Source organism: Myxocyprinus asiaticus, chromosome 8, assembly GCF_019703515.2.
Source record: "Myxocyprinus asiaticus isolate MX2 ecotype Aquarium Trade chromosome 8, UBuf_Myxa_2, whole genome shotgun sequence".
Classification (NCBI taxonomy): Eukaryota; Metazoa; Chordata; class Actinopteri; order Cypriniformes; family Catostomidae; genus Myxocyprinus; species Myxocyprinus asiaticus.
This window is the reverse complement of record NC_059351.1, coordinates 28,052,311-28,069,313: the sequence shown is the minus strand read 5'-3', so window position 1 is coordinate 28,069,313 and position 17,003 is coordinate 28,052,311. Positions and strand designations below refer to the sequence as shown.

Below are 17,003 nucleotides of genomic sequence, written 5' to 3'. Positions count from 1 at the left end.
GTTAATCACAATGATTTTTGTGCTGTAAATTACTAGCTTAATATGTAATAAAAAAATAATACTACATTTCAATACCACATTTTTAAGACATTTTTTGTGTACTTTTGTATCATAAACAATTTTGGTACTGTGTTAGGATAGTCACTTGATGTCCAATGTAAAATCTAGGTTCTGCAGTAAAACCAGTTGAGAACATCTGCTACAGACCATTTCAAGGAAGTAAACAATAGGAATTAGAACACTTATGTGCAGGTCTTGCCCTGAAGCATTTCCAGTAGCTGCAATTTTATAAAAAATATTTTTTATTATTATAAAAAAAACAATCCTTGTGTGTCTCTTTCCAGCTTCTCTGAGAACTGAGTTCCTCATTTGTAAGTCGCTTTGAATAGATGTGTCTGCTAAATGGCTAAATATAAATGATGATCATTATTATGGGGGTGATATATAGTCACTTTCAGAGCCTGTAAAGAAATACTTTGACTTAACTAGCCAGTTAAACTCTACCTATCAAACTTACTATTAGTTGGCAAAAATGTTGTTCACATAAGATGTGTGCTACAGTTGTTGGTACTCCACGTATCCAGTCATCTCGCTTCACTGCAGAGGTTTGTAGTTGCATTTTCGGAGATCTAAACAGTTAGTTAGTTCAAGACATCCAGGGAGCATCCAGCCCCCGAACAACATGGTCCAAATTTTAATAATGACATTCTATTACAATCTTATTAAATTTAGTAACACTAACTGTGTGAATGTCACTATGAATGAAGCACCTCCCGCTGTTGTTTTGATTGAGTTTGACAACTAGTAGGAAATGTTCAAGGGACAAAGACGTCACTTCCTTAAACAGACGAACAGTCCTTGAAATGGTATATAGACAGAGAGCAAAATCAGGGCTGGTTAATGTTAGGTAAGGCAAATGAATGTAACATGTTTAATATCTTTGCAGTTGAGGGAAGAAAAAAAACCTACAGATGGAGCGGATAAAACGTACGTGCTGCGAAAGGCGATTCTAATGTTATGCTTAAAGGAATAATTCAACCAAAAATGAAAATGCTCTCATCGTTTACTCACCATCATGCCATCCCACGTGTATGACTTTCTTTCTCCTGCAGAACACAAATGAAAACATTCAGAAGAATCTCTCAACTCTTTTAGTCCATACATGGCAAGTGAATGGGTACCAAAATGTTTAAGCTCCAAAAAGGATACTGTATAAAGGTTGCAAAAAAAATATGCATAAGGCTCCAGTGGTTAAATCAATATCTTCTGAAGCGATATGGTAAGTATGGGTGAGAAACAGATCACTTTAAAAATTTTCTCCTTGTGTTTTTGGTGATGCACTTTCATGCATATTGACCCCTACTGGGCAAGGAGAAGAATTTCTAGCAAAAAAGGACTTAAATATTGATCTGTTTCTCACCCACACCTATCATATCACTTCTGAAGATATGGATTAAAACACTGCCTTTATGTGCTTTTTGGAGCAGCAAAATTTTGGCAACCATTCACTTGCATTGTATGGAACTACAGAACTACAGAACTACAGAACTTTATTCTTCTAAAATTCATAACTTGTGCACTGCAGAAGACATGGCTTGAAGGTGAGTAAATGATGAGAGAATTTTCATTTTTGGGTGAACTATCCCTTTAAATACACAGATTAAAAGATTATATTTGAGGTTCTGTGTTTATAGCTAGTGGAAAAGCACACACAGAGACACACCAAGAATGAGTGTGTATACTGCACCTTGCCGTAGGGAAAAGTCATCCAGACCTTGAGTGAAGGCTTCAGTCCTATCAGCAGTATCTGTCAAAATACAGAGTTCAGAGGCTTCATAAAACTGCAGTCAGACAGAGAGTGGTTGAGCGAGTCTGGATGTTGGAGGCTGACTGGTGGCCTAAACCAAATTAGCAATGATTTACCTTGGTAATGACTGTATACAGTGTGTGGAGGGGTGTATGTGTGTGTGTGGGGGGGGGTGGGGGGTGGGGGGGGGGTTATACAGAAAACGGTTTAACAGGAAGTTTACATTATGCTTATCAAGTAAACACGTAAGCTTTATGGCCTATCCGCACTCTAGTCAGTCACCTGCTGTGATGTAAAGTAAAAATCCATCTGACAATACAGGTATCACTCATTTAAATGCAAAACAAATCTCATCTGACCAAAACAGATTTCACTAATTTTAATGAAAAACATCCAACAACTCACTTAAATGCAAAACACAAGCCATTTGATAATTTCTCTCACTTTAACCTTCTATGGCATGATGTTGCCTCAGGGTAACAAATCCATTTGCTTCACTTTGTAAGCACATGCATCATACAAGATGGCCAATAAATGGTTAATAATGAAGTGATATAGAATAACAGACAACAACAGTGGTATTTTGTTAGTAATAACAATACAACTGTTTTAATATCATAGGTGGGTACAGTTTAAATACACCAATCAGCCACAACATTAAAACCACCTGCCTAATATTGTGTAGGTCCCCCTCCTGCCGCAAAAACAGCGCCAGCCTGCATCTCAGAATAGCATTCTGAGATGATACTCTTCTCACCACAACTTTACAGATTGGTTATCTGAGTTACTGTTGACTTTGTCAATCCGAACCAGTCTGGCCATTCTCTGTTGACCGCTCTCATCAAAAAGGCATTTCCATCCACAGAACTGCCACTCAATGGAAGTTTTTTTGTTTTTGGCACCATTCTGAGTAAATTCTAGAGACTGTTGCGCGTGAAAATCCCAGGATATCAGCAGTTACAGAAATACTCAAACCAGCCCATCTGGCACCAACAATCATGCCACGGTCCAAATAATTGAGATCACATTTTTTTCCCATTCTGATGGTTCATGCGAACAGTAACTGAAGCTCCTGACTCATATCTGCAAGATTTTATGCACTGCACTGCTGCCACAAGATTGGTTGATTAGATAATCGCATGGATGATTGTTGGTGCCAGACGGGCTGGTTTGAGTATTTCTGTAACTGCTGATCTCCTGGGATTTTCACACACAACCGTCTCTAGAATTTACACTGAATGGTGCCAGAAACAAAAAACATCCAGTGAGCGGCAGTTTTGTGGATGGAAATTGATGAGAGCGGTCAACAGAGAATGGCCAGACTGGTTCGAACTGACAAAGTCTACGGTAACTCAGATAACCGCACAATTGTAGTGATCAATTGGCGCTGTTTTGGCGGCACGAGGGGGTATATTAGATATCACAATATTAGACAGGTGGTTTTAATGTTGTGGCTGATCAGTGTATATATTCAACACATTTTCTCATTTTGTCAGTAATCTGTTTTTATTACACATCTTTTTGGTCTGCTTGATAGTTATTACTAGGAATGTAAATTTTCAGACATTTTCATAATCGATCGTCGTGGAAATTAACAATCAATTAATTGTTAACGTTAATAACGCAAAATGCACATGGATGTCTCCCAATAATGTGCATGTAGCCTACTGTTTAAATATAATTTACATTAATACACTTAAGGAATGCAAGTATTGGCATTTTCATCTAAGAAAATATTCTTAGTTTAGTGTATTTTAATACAATTAGGCTGTGTTTAGTACGAATTTGTGAGTAGTTTAAGTACTGTTAATGAATTAGGCTACTGTTAAAAATAACTTGTATACAAGACACATCACTTATGCATATTTGAGTTCATTAAAACTTCACGTTGCGGATCGTGGGATATTTCGGATCTTTGGACTTATTTTTTTATTTAAAATTAAGACAAATTATAACACAATACGTAAACATAGTACTTAACATACTGTTTCTAAAGTGACGATGGTGAGATGTCAGCTGAATATACTTTATGCTTTCCCAGCAACCGCTGACCGTAATTGTAGGTTGGGATGAAACAAGAAGATCAAGTGCTTGTTGTCATGTACTTTAACACACTACCACGGTGTGTGCATAACACATCAAGTAGGTATAGTTGCAGGCCAGAGGCCTCCAAATGAAGGCAGAATCTCCAAAAGGGGCGGGGTTACTCCAAAAGGGGGTTAGGGGCTCCCTATTTCTTTAATGGCAGTTTGGAGCTCCCGCCCCCTTTTGAAGCAATGCCTGCAGCTATACCCTTCTCAAAACATTAATGTTCATTTAAAAAGAAACACTCCAACACTGTTTACATTGAGCCCACTTCATCTAGTAGCTGTGCGTCTTCTTCTGTGAACCGGATAATGACATGCAGCCCGCAAGAGCCCTCTAGCGGCGGGTGACTGTATAGACAGCCTTATCAACGTCTGCTGGCTTGATTTCGGAACGCATTTATCCTGAAATTAATTAATCGACGATCGATAAGCTATTACCGACAATTAACTGATTTTCTATCAATCATTAACATCCCTATTTACCACTGTGGCTTTCATGTTCCTTGTCAGTTCTACATCTATATGGAATATCGACTACGGACATCTGTTTCGAAAGCTTGTTTTTACTGATTGGAGAGTTTTGTAGAAATTAAGTAATACAAATGAAGTGAAGTAAAATGTAAAAATGGACATTGGAAAAAAAAACAAAACTGCTTTATCCCAGAATAAAATTAATCCCCAGTGTGAAAAGGTCCATATGAATGTGTTGCAATTGTCTTGATGAAATGTACCATGAAAATACGCTCTCAGTGTAAATAGGCCTTCACATTGAACATAGAAACTGTGTGCGTTTGCACTCACTTCAGTTAGTGACATAAATGTCAGTAAACAGTCCTGTATGTTAGAGTACACCCTGGTGAAATACTAGGCAGTAGTAGACAGTACTGGCAGCATGTATGAGTATACCTTGGTGAGTGAGGCCATGGCCAGCAGGGAGTACTGAGTGATGGGATGATCTTTCAGTTCAGGTCCAGCATGTAGAGGCTCCACACAGCAAACCTCACCTTTTGAACCACTGAATAAACACCTGGATTCACATGTCCTCATCCCCATCACCCTCCTACAGAGAAAGAGAAAGAAATACACAGCTTTACTCTTTGTAATCCTTGCAAATGCTTTAGCAATACATTAAAACATTTGTCATGGAATGATCTTTTGGAGTCTGCATGAATACGGAGTAAATGTAGATATTTTTATATTTTGTAAGATGTAAGACTGAGAAGAATATGTGATGGAATTCATCAGATTTATTTATATTACTAGCGACAGAATCAGATGATGAGACCATGGCACCTTTTTATACACTAGATTATTGATATGGCAACTTGTTACATACTATGGTACTGAATAAAAACCATATTCATATATACCATGGTATATGAATATCAAGGTACTTCAGAGAATACCATGGTATTACAATGGTACATTTCCAAGAAAACATGGTATTACCATGGTAGTTTTTTTGTGGTAAGTGATTAAAAAAAAAAAAAAACTATAATTGTGTTAAATATCTAAATTTTGTTCAATTCTTATTAAAAACACAAATTCTGGACAATACCGCTACAATGATTCAGTTTCCTATCACGGGCTGTGTCTCGTTTGCAAGAATGTGTACTCCGCAGGTCACATTTGTCGGCTGCATACGTCAGAGGCTGTCTCGTTTCACTGAAAAAAAAAATTATAATTTTATTGGGAATGCAAAAAAGGTTAACAATTGTATAAATGTAAGTGCATATACATAAAAGGCTTTGACAATAGATTAAAAATAAGAAAAAAAAAAATAAATAAAAAAAATAAACGAGACAGCCTTGATGACATATGCGGCCGACAAATGCGACTGAGACAAAGCCACGGAGTGCATGATTCTTAGGCTCTACTGCCCCCTGCCGCCCAATTATATGTACTGCACTGTTTTCATTCTCTGAAATTGGCTTTAGTTTCATGTGTTCCAGGCTCATTAAATCTAAATAGAATCCACACATTACACACCAAAAGGAAGTGCTTTATCTTAATCACATAATAAGTTTTATAAAGCACATCTCACCTGAATGACAGTTCAAACACTGATCCCCCACTATCATTACACACAGCTAATGTCGTGTTGTCAGTGAACTATAAAGAGAGAGAGAACGAGAGAGAGAGAGAGAGAGATTGGTGTTGTTACAATCAATATCAATGAGCAAGACGACTTGTAAAATAAATACAGAAGTGCAGTGCAGTACCTTGAAATGAAGGATGGCAGTGCCAGGTGTGTGGGCATCTGTGATAGTTCGAAGCAGTTTCCCATTGGCCAGATCCCACATGGTGATCTGATTGACAACAGGCCAAAGGTAAGAAAGATTTTCCATAAATTTGTATGTGGGTTGCATCAGAACGGCAGAGTAATAAAACATTCCTTCAATGATGAGAAACAGTAATATTCAAGATGTTGACCTGATCCTTATGAATTAGCTATTGACAAGGCATGTGCACGGTTACCGTATTTAACATTCAGTTAACCGTGAGGTTTCACAAACTGTTAATTGGTTTTTTGTTGGGAGTCAGGACATGGGAATAAAGAAAGTTTATTGCAATGGAATTTCCTCAAAACACTACTAAAGAACCAGCAAATAGAGTGCACAGTGAGCTAGGAGCCTAAATAGCAAAATACATAGATCTTCAAATGATTCAATCTCACATTAAATTCAAACAAATATAATCAAATTGTCACTGTCTGTATATGAGCTCTGCCCGGCGGGCTGACATTTCCGTGAGGCAGCAAGTGCAAGTATTATCATGTGCGTGGAGTTAACACTGCTGCAGATAAATATCCTCTTCTGGGTGCTTTACATTTTTAAAAGGTTAAAAATCAAATGGCATTGAACTTGTCTGATTATTGTACATAAATATGCACACCAGAACAAAATGTAAAAAACACTGTCTTACCATTTATGAAGCGCTAAAACTTTCCTTGGTGAAAAACAACCTCGAATCAGTGTAACAGTCACAGAGTAACAGGTGTAACAGTCACATGAAGTCCTCTTTGCAGCTTCTTCATAAAGCAGCACAACGCAGTGCATTGAGCGCAACGAATGAAACAACGCAGGTGTTTCGTGATACATTTTCTAAAATTAAAGTTCTCTTTAACTTTACTTGGTGTCTAAATATGTGCCGATCTTAAGCGAGACGCTGAAAGAAAAAACTGAGATTCAGTGCAACAGTCAAAGACACCCGTCCAGCGTGTGTTAAAGGAATATTCCAGGTTCAATACAAGTTCAGCTCAGTCGACAGCATTTGTTGCATAATGTTGACTACCACAAAAATTTGTTTTGACTTCTTTTGTGGTTTACAGTGAGGCACTTACAATGGAAGTGAACGGGGACAATGAAAGTGAATGTGGCCAATTTTTGGAGGGTTTAAAGGCAGAAATGTGAAATTTACAAATTTATAATAGCACTTGCATTAATTCTTCTGTTAAAACTCATGTATTATTTGAACTGTAAAGTTGTTTAAAATGTAATTTTTACAGTCATTTTAGGGTTTGTTGACATTACATCATCATGGTAACCATGTTTTAAAATGGACTATAACTTTATACAGAGAAGGTTTGTAAGTGATTTTATCACACTAATATCATGCTTACATGCATATCCTTTATGTCATGTAGCTATACTCTTGAAAAAGTATTTTAACATTCAAAAATTGTCCCCATTCACTTCTATTGTAAGTGCCTCACTGTAACCTCACTGTTTTTGCTTTTTTTAAAGAAAAGGAGGAACGAGTCAAAATTAATGTTTGTGGTAATCAACATTATGCCACAAATGCTGTCGATTGAGTTTAACTTGTATTGAACCCAGAACATTCCTTTATTGAAAAACAATGCAGATGCTCAGAAAAGCATGTTTGAACTGCCCCTAACTCGCCTTATACTTGAAAAACTGACCCAAAACCTGACGGGTTTGACCCGGGTCAGGTCAGGTTGAAGACCTCTATTGCACATGTCGAATAACCGAATAGTGATTTTGGTATTCGAATAGTGGCGTGTCGAGTGGTTAACCGAATGTGGACTATCCATGCACATCCCTTCTATTGACTGTCCAAATAGTAAACCATTCACATGTAAAGTCCGTCAATATTTACACTCTAGTTTAAAGTTAGAGTTTAAAATTTTAACTCTGCTGTTCACAAAGGGCATGTTCTTGTGTCCGTTTGCACTGTTTTTAATTGTTTTTCTAGGTAAACATGCACTAGACAGCCATCTTTGTCCATTGTAACAGTCTCGTTGTTTTTACATATTGGGCCATGAGTGCCATGTTTTTAAGATGTGTCATAAGAAGTTCCACTTTTTAAAATGTGCCTCAAGACACCTGCATTCTGGTCCATTTCACTGCACTGGATCTAGCAGTTTTTGAACACAAGACTAAATTCTGTGTGAACTCTTCTAATACAGTTATTTCTTTGTTTTTTCATTCTAAATTGTTTTAGACCTTCAGACGAGATATAACATAAAACAAAGGCAACCTGAGTAAATACAAAATACAGTTTTCAAATATATATATATATATATATATATATATATATATATATATATATATATATATATATATATATATATATATATATATATTTTTTTTTTTTTTTTTTTTAAGCAAAAAAGTTATCCAACACCTATATCACCCATGTGAAAAACTAACTGCCCCCTTAAACTTAATAGTTGGTTGTGCCACCTTTAGCAGCAACAACTGCAACAAAACACTTCTGATAACTGGAGATCAGTCTTTCACAATGCTGTGGTGGAATTTTGGCCCACTCTTCTTTGCAGAACTGCTTTAGTTCAGCCACATTGGAGGGTTTGAGCATAAACTGCCCGTTTAAGGTCCTGCCACAGCATCTCAATCGGGTTAAGGTCAGGACTTTGACTAGGCCACTCCAAACTTTAATTTAGCTTCTTTTGAACCATTCAGAGGTGGACTTACTCCTATGCTTTGGATCATTGTCTTGCTGCATTTGCAACTGAGCTTCAACTCACGGACTGATGACCAGACATTCTCCTTTAGGATTTTCTGGTACAGAGCAGAATTCATGTTTCCCTCAATTACTGCAAGTCACCCTGGCCCTGAAGCAGCAAAGCATCCCCACACCAGCACACTACCACCACCATGCTTGACCACAGGTATGATGTTCTTTTTGTGGAATTCTGTGTTTGATTTACACCAGATGTAACGGGACCCCTGTCTTCCAAACAGTTCCACTTTCGACTCATCAGTCCACAGAACATTCTCCCAAAAGCTTTGAGGATCAAAGTGTTTGTGTTTTGGCAAAATTCAGACGAGCCTTAATGTTCTTCTGGGTTAAAAGTGGTTTTCACCTCGCCTCTCTACCATGGATGGCATTTTTGGCCATTGTCTTTCTGACAGTGGAGTCATGAACAGTGACCTTTATTGATGCGAGAGAGGCCTGCAGATTCTTGGATGCTGTCCTTGACTTTTTTGTGACTTTCTGGATGAGTTGTCACTGTGCTCTTGGAGGAATTTTGGAAGGTCAGCCACTTCTGGGAAGGTTCACTACTGTGCAAAGTTTTTTCCATTTGTAGATAATGGCTCTCACTGTGGTTCTTTGGAGTCCCAGAGCCTTTGAAATAGCTTTGTAACCCTTCCCAGATTTATGTATTTCAATCACCATTTTCCTCATCATTTCTGGAATTTCTTTCAACCTTGGCATGGTGTGCTACTGGGTGAGACCTTTTAGCCAACTTCATGCTGCTGAAAAAGTTCTATTTAGGTGTTGATTTGATTGAACAGGGCTGGCAGTAATCGGGCCTGGGTGTGTCTAGTCCAGCTGAACCCCATTATGAATGCAGTTTCATAGATTTGGGGATTTAGTAACTAAGGGGGCAAATACTTTTTCACACAGGCCCAGTTGGTATTGGATAACTTTTTTGCTTCAATAGATTATGTGGCAGCGGGGGCGTGGTCAAGCATCTCTCCGGAGAGAGGGAAAGCGGTAAGGGCGCTTACACCTGAGCTAAATTATGTCTAACACCTGTCTATAATTTCAGTGAGCACGGGGAGAGCGGCATAAAGAGGGCCACTGCAGCAAATGCACCCTTACAGGGCTCTCACTACTTCAGTAAAATAAACTCTCAGCTTCACACTAATAAGCTCTTGGCTTCAGAATCAGGTCTCTAGTTCCCAGGTTCTCTCTCTTCTGAGTGCTGCGTGGCCCTCTTTATGCCGCTCTCCCCATGCTCACTGAAATTAGAGACAGGTGTTAGACATAATTTAGCTCAGGTGTAAGCGCCCTTACCACTTTCCCTCTCTCCGGAGAGATGCTTGACCACGCCCCCGCTGCCACAGATAACATTATCATTTAAAAACTATGTTTTGTGTTTACTCAGATTGCCTTTGTTTTATGTTAGATTTTGTTAGAATTTTTGAAACAATGTAGTATGAGATATACAGAAGAAAACATCTTTTTCACAGCACTGTAACTCATAACCTTTGACCTTCGAACTGTTGCTCACCTGTCCTTTAGCAAAGCCACACAGCAGCCATGTACAGTCATGATTAATACTGAGAGCCGACACTGCCCCGCACTCTGCTCCAGTCACTGTGGTGCCCAAACACAGCCGCAGGGCCTGGTTCTGATCTGAAATTACAATATTCCCATAAGGTAAAACAGAAAAGAATTTGGGGATTTGAAAGCATGATGGTGCACATAATGGAATGATGTATTCAAAGCTTTATCAACAACAGAATTACTGTATAACATAACATAACAGTATTCTGTGTTTTGAAACAATATTTGCAAATGCAGCAGCAAACAGAACACCAACAGGGAAAGAGCGTGCAAACAGCGATGACAAACCCTTCAGTCCATATCATTCACAGGATAAATTACGTTGTAATGCTCAACAGAATGGAATGAGGACAAAACAAAACTGCGGTATGAACACATTTTGTACAATGTTAATGTTACCTTTTCCTGAACATTCAACCCAAGAAAAGCCAACGAGTGGGCATCAGTGTTCTCTGTGTTCAGAAGACACATAACTTCCAGAATAAAAGGCTCATCATCATCTTCAGGCTGAGCAAAAAAACAAACAATGTAGATCATTTAAACAGGTTTGCCTTTAAAAGAAAGACAGCAGAGCTGAAATTTAAAAATCATACAAACACTGTGAAACATTTATCTCCATCACTCCCCTTATAAAAAAGCACCGTGATGGTACCACGAGTTACCAGATGGTACTATCATGGCACACTGATATGTATTTTATAATAATAGTACTGTATTTGACATCATACTCACCAGGTATTTCAAAGAATACCATGGTACTACTACTAAAGTACATGTCCAAAACGACGTGAAAGTACCATGGTAAATTTAGGAACTTTTTACAAGTGTAATGCAGAATCCACAAGCCTTTTTTAATCAGCATCAAGAAATACATCCAGTTAACGTTTATATGAATATATAATGTGTGTATAAATGTATAATTTAGGTGCTGTTACTGGCCATTTCTTTTCACCTCTTTGCGTAATTCTCATGAAATATGTCAAGGAAATGTCCTAGTCATATTTAAACCAACACAATAAAAAAAAAGATTAAATTATTTTAGCATTTAAAAAAATTAAGCCCTCGTTTATGACCATTAAGGACTTCTGCAAGCACATTTTATCTCACATTACCGTGACATGCCAGAAGTTTGAAATTTACTATTCCCATTCATTGTTTGAGGAAGATTCAAGTTATCATTATATAGTTCATTTTTACTGTATCACAAATACATTATTAAAAATACGTTAGACAACAAATACTGTTGTTGTTTTTTTTTGTTTGTTTGTTTGTTTTTTTTTTATATACAACAAAATCTGTTGTACAACATATATATATATATATATATATATATATATATATATATATATATATATATATATACACTATATTGCCAAAAGTATTCGCTCACCCATCCAAATAACTGAATTCAGGTGTTCCAATCACTTCCATGGCCACAGGTGTATAAAATGAAGCACCTAGGCATGCAGACTGCTTCTACAAACATTTGTGAAAGAATGGGCCGCTCTCAGGAGCTCAGTGAATTCCAGCGTGGTACTGTGATAGGATGCCACCTGTGCAACAAGTCCAGTCGTGAAATTTCCTCGCTACTAAATATTCCACAGTCAACTGTCAGTGGTATTATAACAAAGTGGAAGCGATTGGGAATGACATTAACTCAGCCACGAAGTGGTAGGCCACGTGAAATGACAGAGCGGGGTAAGCGGATGCTGAGGCGCATAGTGCGCAGAGGTCGCCAACTTTCTGCAGAGTCAATCGCTACAGACCTCCAAAGTTCATGTGGCCTTCAGATTAGCTCAAGAACAGTGCGTAGAGAGCTTCATGGAATGGGTTTCCATGGCCGAGCAGCTGCATCCAAGCCATACATCACCAAGTGCAATGCAAAGCGTCGGATGCAGTGGTGTAAAGCACGCCGCCACTGGACTCTAGAGCAGGGGAGACGCGTTCTCTGGAGTGATGAATCACGCTTCTTTATCTGGCAATCTGATGGACGAGTCTGGGTTTGGCAGTTGCCAGGAGAACGGTACTTGTCTGACTGCATTGTGCCAACTGTGAAGTTTGGTGGAGGAGGGATTATGGTGTGGGGTTGTTTTTCAGGAGCTGGGCTTGGCCCCTTAGTTCCAGTGAAAGGAACTCTGAATGCTTCAGCATACCAAGAGATTTTGGACAATTCCATGCTCCCAACTTTGTGGGAACAGTTTGGGGATGGCCCCTTCCTGTTCCAACATGACTGCGCACCAGTGCACAAAGCAAGGTCCATAAAGACATGGATGAGCGAGTTTGGTGTGGAAGAACTTGACTGGCCTGCACAGAGTCCTGACCTCAACCCGATAGAGCACCTTTGGGATGAATTAGAGTGAAGACTGCGAGCCAGGCCTTCTCGTCCAACATCAGTGTCTGACCTCACAAATGCGCTTCTGGAAGAATGGTCAAAAATTCCCATAAACACACTCCTAAACCTTGTGGAAAGCCTTCCCATAAGAGTTGAAGCTGTTATAGCTGCAAAGGGTGGGCCGACGTCATATTAAACCCTATGGATTAAGAATGGGATGTCACTTAAGTTCATATGCGTCTAAAGGCAGATGAGCGAATACTTTTGGCAATATAGTGTATATGTGCATAACTGTCATGAAAATAATTTCAGTGTAGAAAATCTTAATGGCCCTAGAGATAAATAGGCCTCATTTTCAATATGCAAAAATGTATTTCTTTTTCGTTTTGATTCTTATTGATTTTGGAGTAAAATACGACAAAGTTTCAAGAGAATCCTTTGCCTTCACTGCTCTGATGTTTATAAGATGAGTATGAGATTTCAGTTAATCATAGGACAGAAATAGAATAACCTGACACACTCACCTCATTCAGGATGCTCTCTAGGGTCGGAGGAGTGTCCAATTGAGGGATGTCAAACTCTTTATCATCAATCTGGGAAATATTAAAAACACCACATGTTTGCTTGGAAGTGCTACACGCTTCTTACCATACATCGAGAATAACAGCTTTACATATACAAAACATGCACAATTACAAAAAAATAAAACATGAGACCAATCACGAACGCACTGACTGAGAGAACCAAGACGCAACACATTACACCCAGTGCATCTCTGACGCAAACTGAAACGCAACATGAGATGACAAAGATATGGCAATGCATTGAGGACAGCACAACAACGAAACCTGTTGTTATAATAATGACAATAAATAACGAAACTGAACCAGTTGAACTAATCTCAGACTTACTGGCTCTATTTCCATTAAATTGAGCTGTGAGGACGCAGAAACAAGACTGCGGCTGTCTGGAGATTCGGCCATTATTCAGTCAGAAATCAGCCCTCTGGTACAATATAAACTATATCATATATTTACCGGCTCCAGTCATCCTGCTCTACAGCAGCTTACATCCTTGTTGCTGTCGGAAGGGGTGTGGTTTGACAGCACACGTCACTGTCCACTTCCGGTTCAGAAATCATTAAAAGTATACTAATCAAGTGCGGTAAAGTTAGTTTTATATTTGACATTCGTTTGACATTCGCTACAATACCCGTTAAACTCTCCGTGCAAATCACATTTTCAAGCCAAACCAACTTGGAAATGCATGAATAGGTTTTCTTTGCCTAGCACAAAGCTGAATTAAAAAAAAAAATAAATAAAAATAAATAAATTTAATATCAATTTGATTAGCTCTATAAATAAATTAAACAATTTAACCATTTGATATTATGACATCACAACAAATATGAAATGTTCTTAAAATCCCTTTCATGACACAAGGCTCTGTTTGTGGAATTTACATTCTATGTTTTCAAATAAATATAGTAGTGTAAATGTTTGTAATATTCTAATTCCATTAAACTCAATGACCGTTTGACCTAGAGACATGAAATCAACTGTAAAACACTCAGAATATTATTCTTCATATTGCACAAGGCTTGTTTTTGGGAGTAAGTGTTCAGTACTTTTTATACAGATATTTGTATCCCTATAAGTCTATTAAACTCAATGACTGTTTGACCTAGAGGCATGAAACTAACTGTAAAATACTCAGAATATTGTTCTTTATATAGCACAAGGCTTGTTTTTGGGAGTAAATGTTCAGTACTTTTTATACAGATATTATAATTCTATAGTCATTTAGTTTAATAGATTTATAGGGATACAAATATCTGTATAAAAAGTACCTGTCGGTTACTGGAGCCGGGAACCTGCTGTGGGCAGAATACGCCCAAAACTCACTACAAAAACCATCCACGGGCATGACTCCATTCCAGTGTGTGCTGGTATTTCAACCACCCTTGTTCCCCTGGTCAGGAGAGCCCGCGGAACTACCGGCCATCAATGACTGGCTCCGGCAGAGCGAGGAAGTATGGATCCAGGTGCATGTCCATCTACAGCGAGCCGTGAGGAGACAGAAAGAGCAGGCCGATCGGCATCGTTGTCCGAGTCCCCACCAGGACACCAGGACAATGGGTCTGGCTCTCCACTCGCGACCTACGCCTTCGTCTGCCCTGCAGAAAGCTCAATCCCAGGTATGTGGGTCCCTTCAAAATCATAAGGCAAATCACTCCCGTATCATTCCGTCTTCAACTGCCCGCTAACTATCGTATTTCTCCCACATTTCATGTCTCGCTGCTCAAACCTGCTGTTGGTCCGAGGGAGGAAGTGGAGGACAATACTGCAACCCCCCCATAATCGTGGATGGTGAGGAAGCTTACCAGGTTCAAGAACTCATAGACTCCAGACGGAGGGGTCGCGGAATTCAATATCTGGTAGATTGGGAGGGATATGGTCCGGAGGAGCGTTCCTGGGTCAATGCTGAGGATATTCTTGACCCCAACCTCATAACAGAATTCCACAGGACTCATCCGCAAAGACCTGCCCCCAGACCCCGTGGAAGACCCCGGCGTCGTGTGCTTCCTTGCGTTGGGAACTGCTCGCTCGGGGGGGGGGGGCTCTGTTACGAACACTCACCTCGATAACCACCAGAGAGCGCCATCACCCGAGTATTAACTGTTCCTACGAACTACGATTCCCATCATCCTCAGTGGGACTGATTACTACACACATGTACCTTATTTCATGTACTATTTAAGCACTGCAAACACTGGGTTCAGTGCAAAGTCTTGTTTTTGCCCTGGCTAACATTTCTGAGCGTTTTTCCATATTAGTCTGCCTGTGTTTGATCTTCTACCTGTTATTGTCATCCTGATTCACTGCTGCCTGCCTTTTGACTTTGATCTGTTCCTGGATATACTCTTTGTGATTGTTTTCTGCCTGCATCGACCCTCTGCCTGTTTTTATTGGATTTGCCTATGTTGCTGTATGTTTTGAATACTGACCTCTGCCTGTTGTATATTCTCTGTGACTTTACAAGTAAAGCTGCAAATGGTTCTAACTTCTGATTCTCCTGAGTCTGTTACACAGACACAGTTCTTTAAATGAGAGAATCTGGTGATAAAGCCAAAGACAGATTAAAAAATTGTTTCTGATTCAGGCTCAACTTATGCACATATTTAGAACCAGTGTCTCCAGATACATATAAAAGAGACCAAAAGACTGGAACAAGATCATTTTAAGGCCAGATTTGTGTTTTATATTCGTATTGTATTGCCCCATGGAAGAGTAGGTGTTCAGAGGGTGTTAGTGTTCAGGAACTGTAGATAAAGGGTGCTATGTTAAAGGAATAGTTTATCCAAAAATGAGAATTCTGTCATAATGTAGGCTAAATCTCATGTCCTCAAAAACCCATATGACTTTCTTTCCACATGTCTGTGGAACTTAAATGTAATTTATAGCAGAATGTCCAAGCTGCTCTTTTCTATACAGTGAAAGTGATGGTTGTCAGTGCAAGATTCTCAAGGCATGACCTTTAGTTAATAAAAACTTACATTTAAGTCTATTCCTCAAAGTTATCAGATGTCTTCAGAGGACTTGGAATATTGCACACAAGTCGTTTTAATATATGAATAATGTTAATATGTACATCTCTTTGCATTTCTGTGACAGTTAAAGGCATATGGAAGCCCAGGGGTGCCATTTACAAAAGAATGAAGGAATAAATTATCAATCTTAATTTGAAAATAAAAATGTGAATAAATAAACCAATTTATAAATGGAAAATTAAATAGACACATTTAAATGTGTTTATTTAATTCATGTTTTAAAATGTACTTATATTTAGCAATAAAACAGCACATTAATAAGTCATTTTTAAATGCACCTTTTAAATTGTGTTTTAAAAAGCATTTGGCAATTGCTTTTCCAATTTGGGTGCCATTTACAAAAGAATGAAAGAATAAATTATCAATCTATTAATTTGAAAATAAAAACTTGAATAAATTAGTCAAATGGACAAATAAAAAGATACATTTAAATGTGTTTATTTAATTCATGTTTAAAATGTCATATTTAACAATAAAATTGTCCATTAATAAATCATATTTATTTCATATTTAAATTGTCATTAAATGTAGCAATAAATGAGTACATTAATGAGTCTTTTAAATGCACTTTTTAATTGCATTTTAAAAAGGTATTTGGCAATTGCTTTT

At 38.3% G+C, this 17,003-nt stretch overlaps 1 protein-coding gene across 1 annotated transcript in view; it reads right to left on the bottom strand.

The window, feature by feature from the left end:
• LOC127444744 (vacuolar protein sorting-associated protein 8 homolog) overlaps positions 1 to 13,767 on the bottom strand; it is an 84,208-nt gene extending 70,441 nt beyond the window's left edge. The window contains 8 exon segments of the mRNA XM_051704306.1: positions 1,748 to 1,807; positions 4,801 to 4,954; positions 5,939 to 6,006; positions 6,117 to 6,203; positions 10,397 to 10,521; positions 10,852 to 10,864; positions 13,309 to 13,377; positions 13,696 to 13,767. Coding sequence (XP_051560266.1) covers positions 1,748 to 1,807; positions 4,801 to 4,954; positions 5,939 to 6,006; positions 6,117 to 6,203; positions 10,397 to 10,521; positions 10,852 to 10,864; positions 13,309 to 13,377; positions 13,696 to 13,767 — 648 coding nt within the window.
• Between the last annotated feature and the right edge of the window lie 3,236 nt (positions 13,768 to 17,003).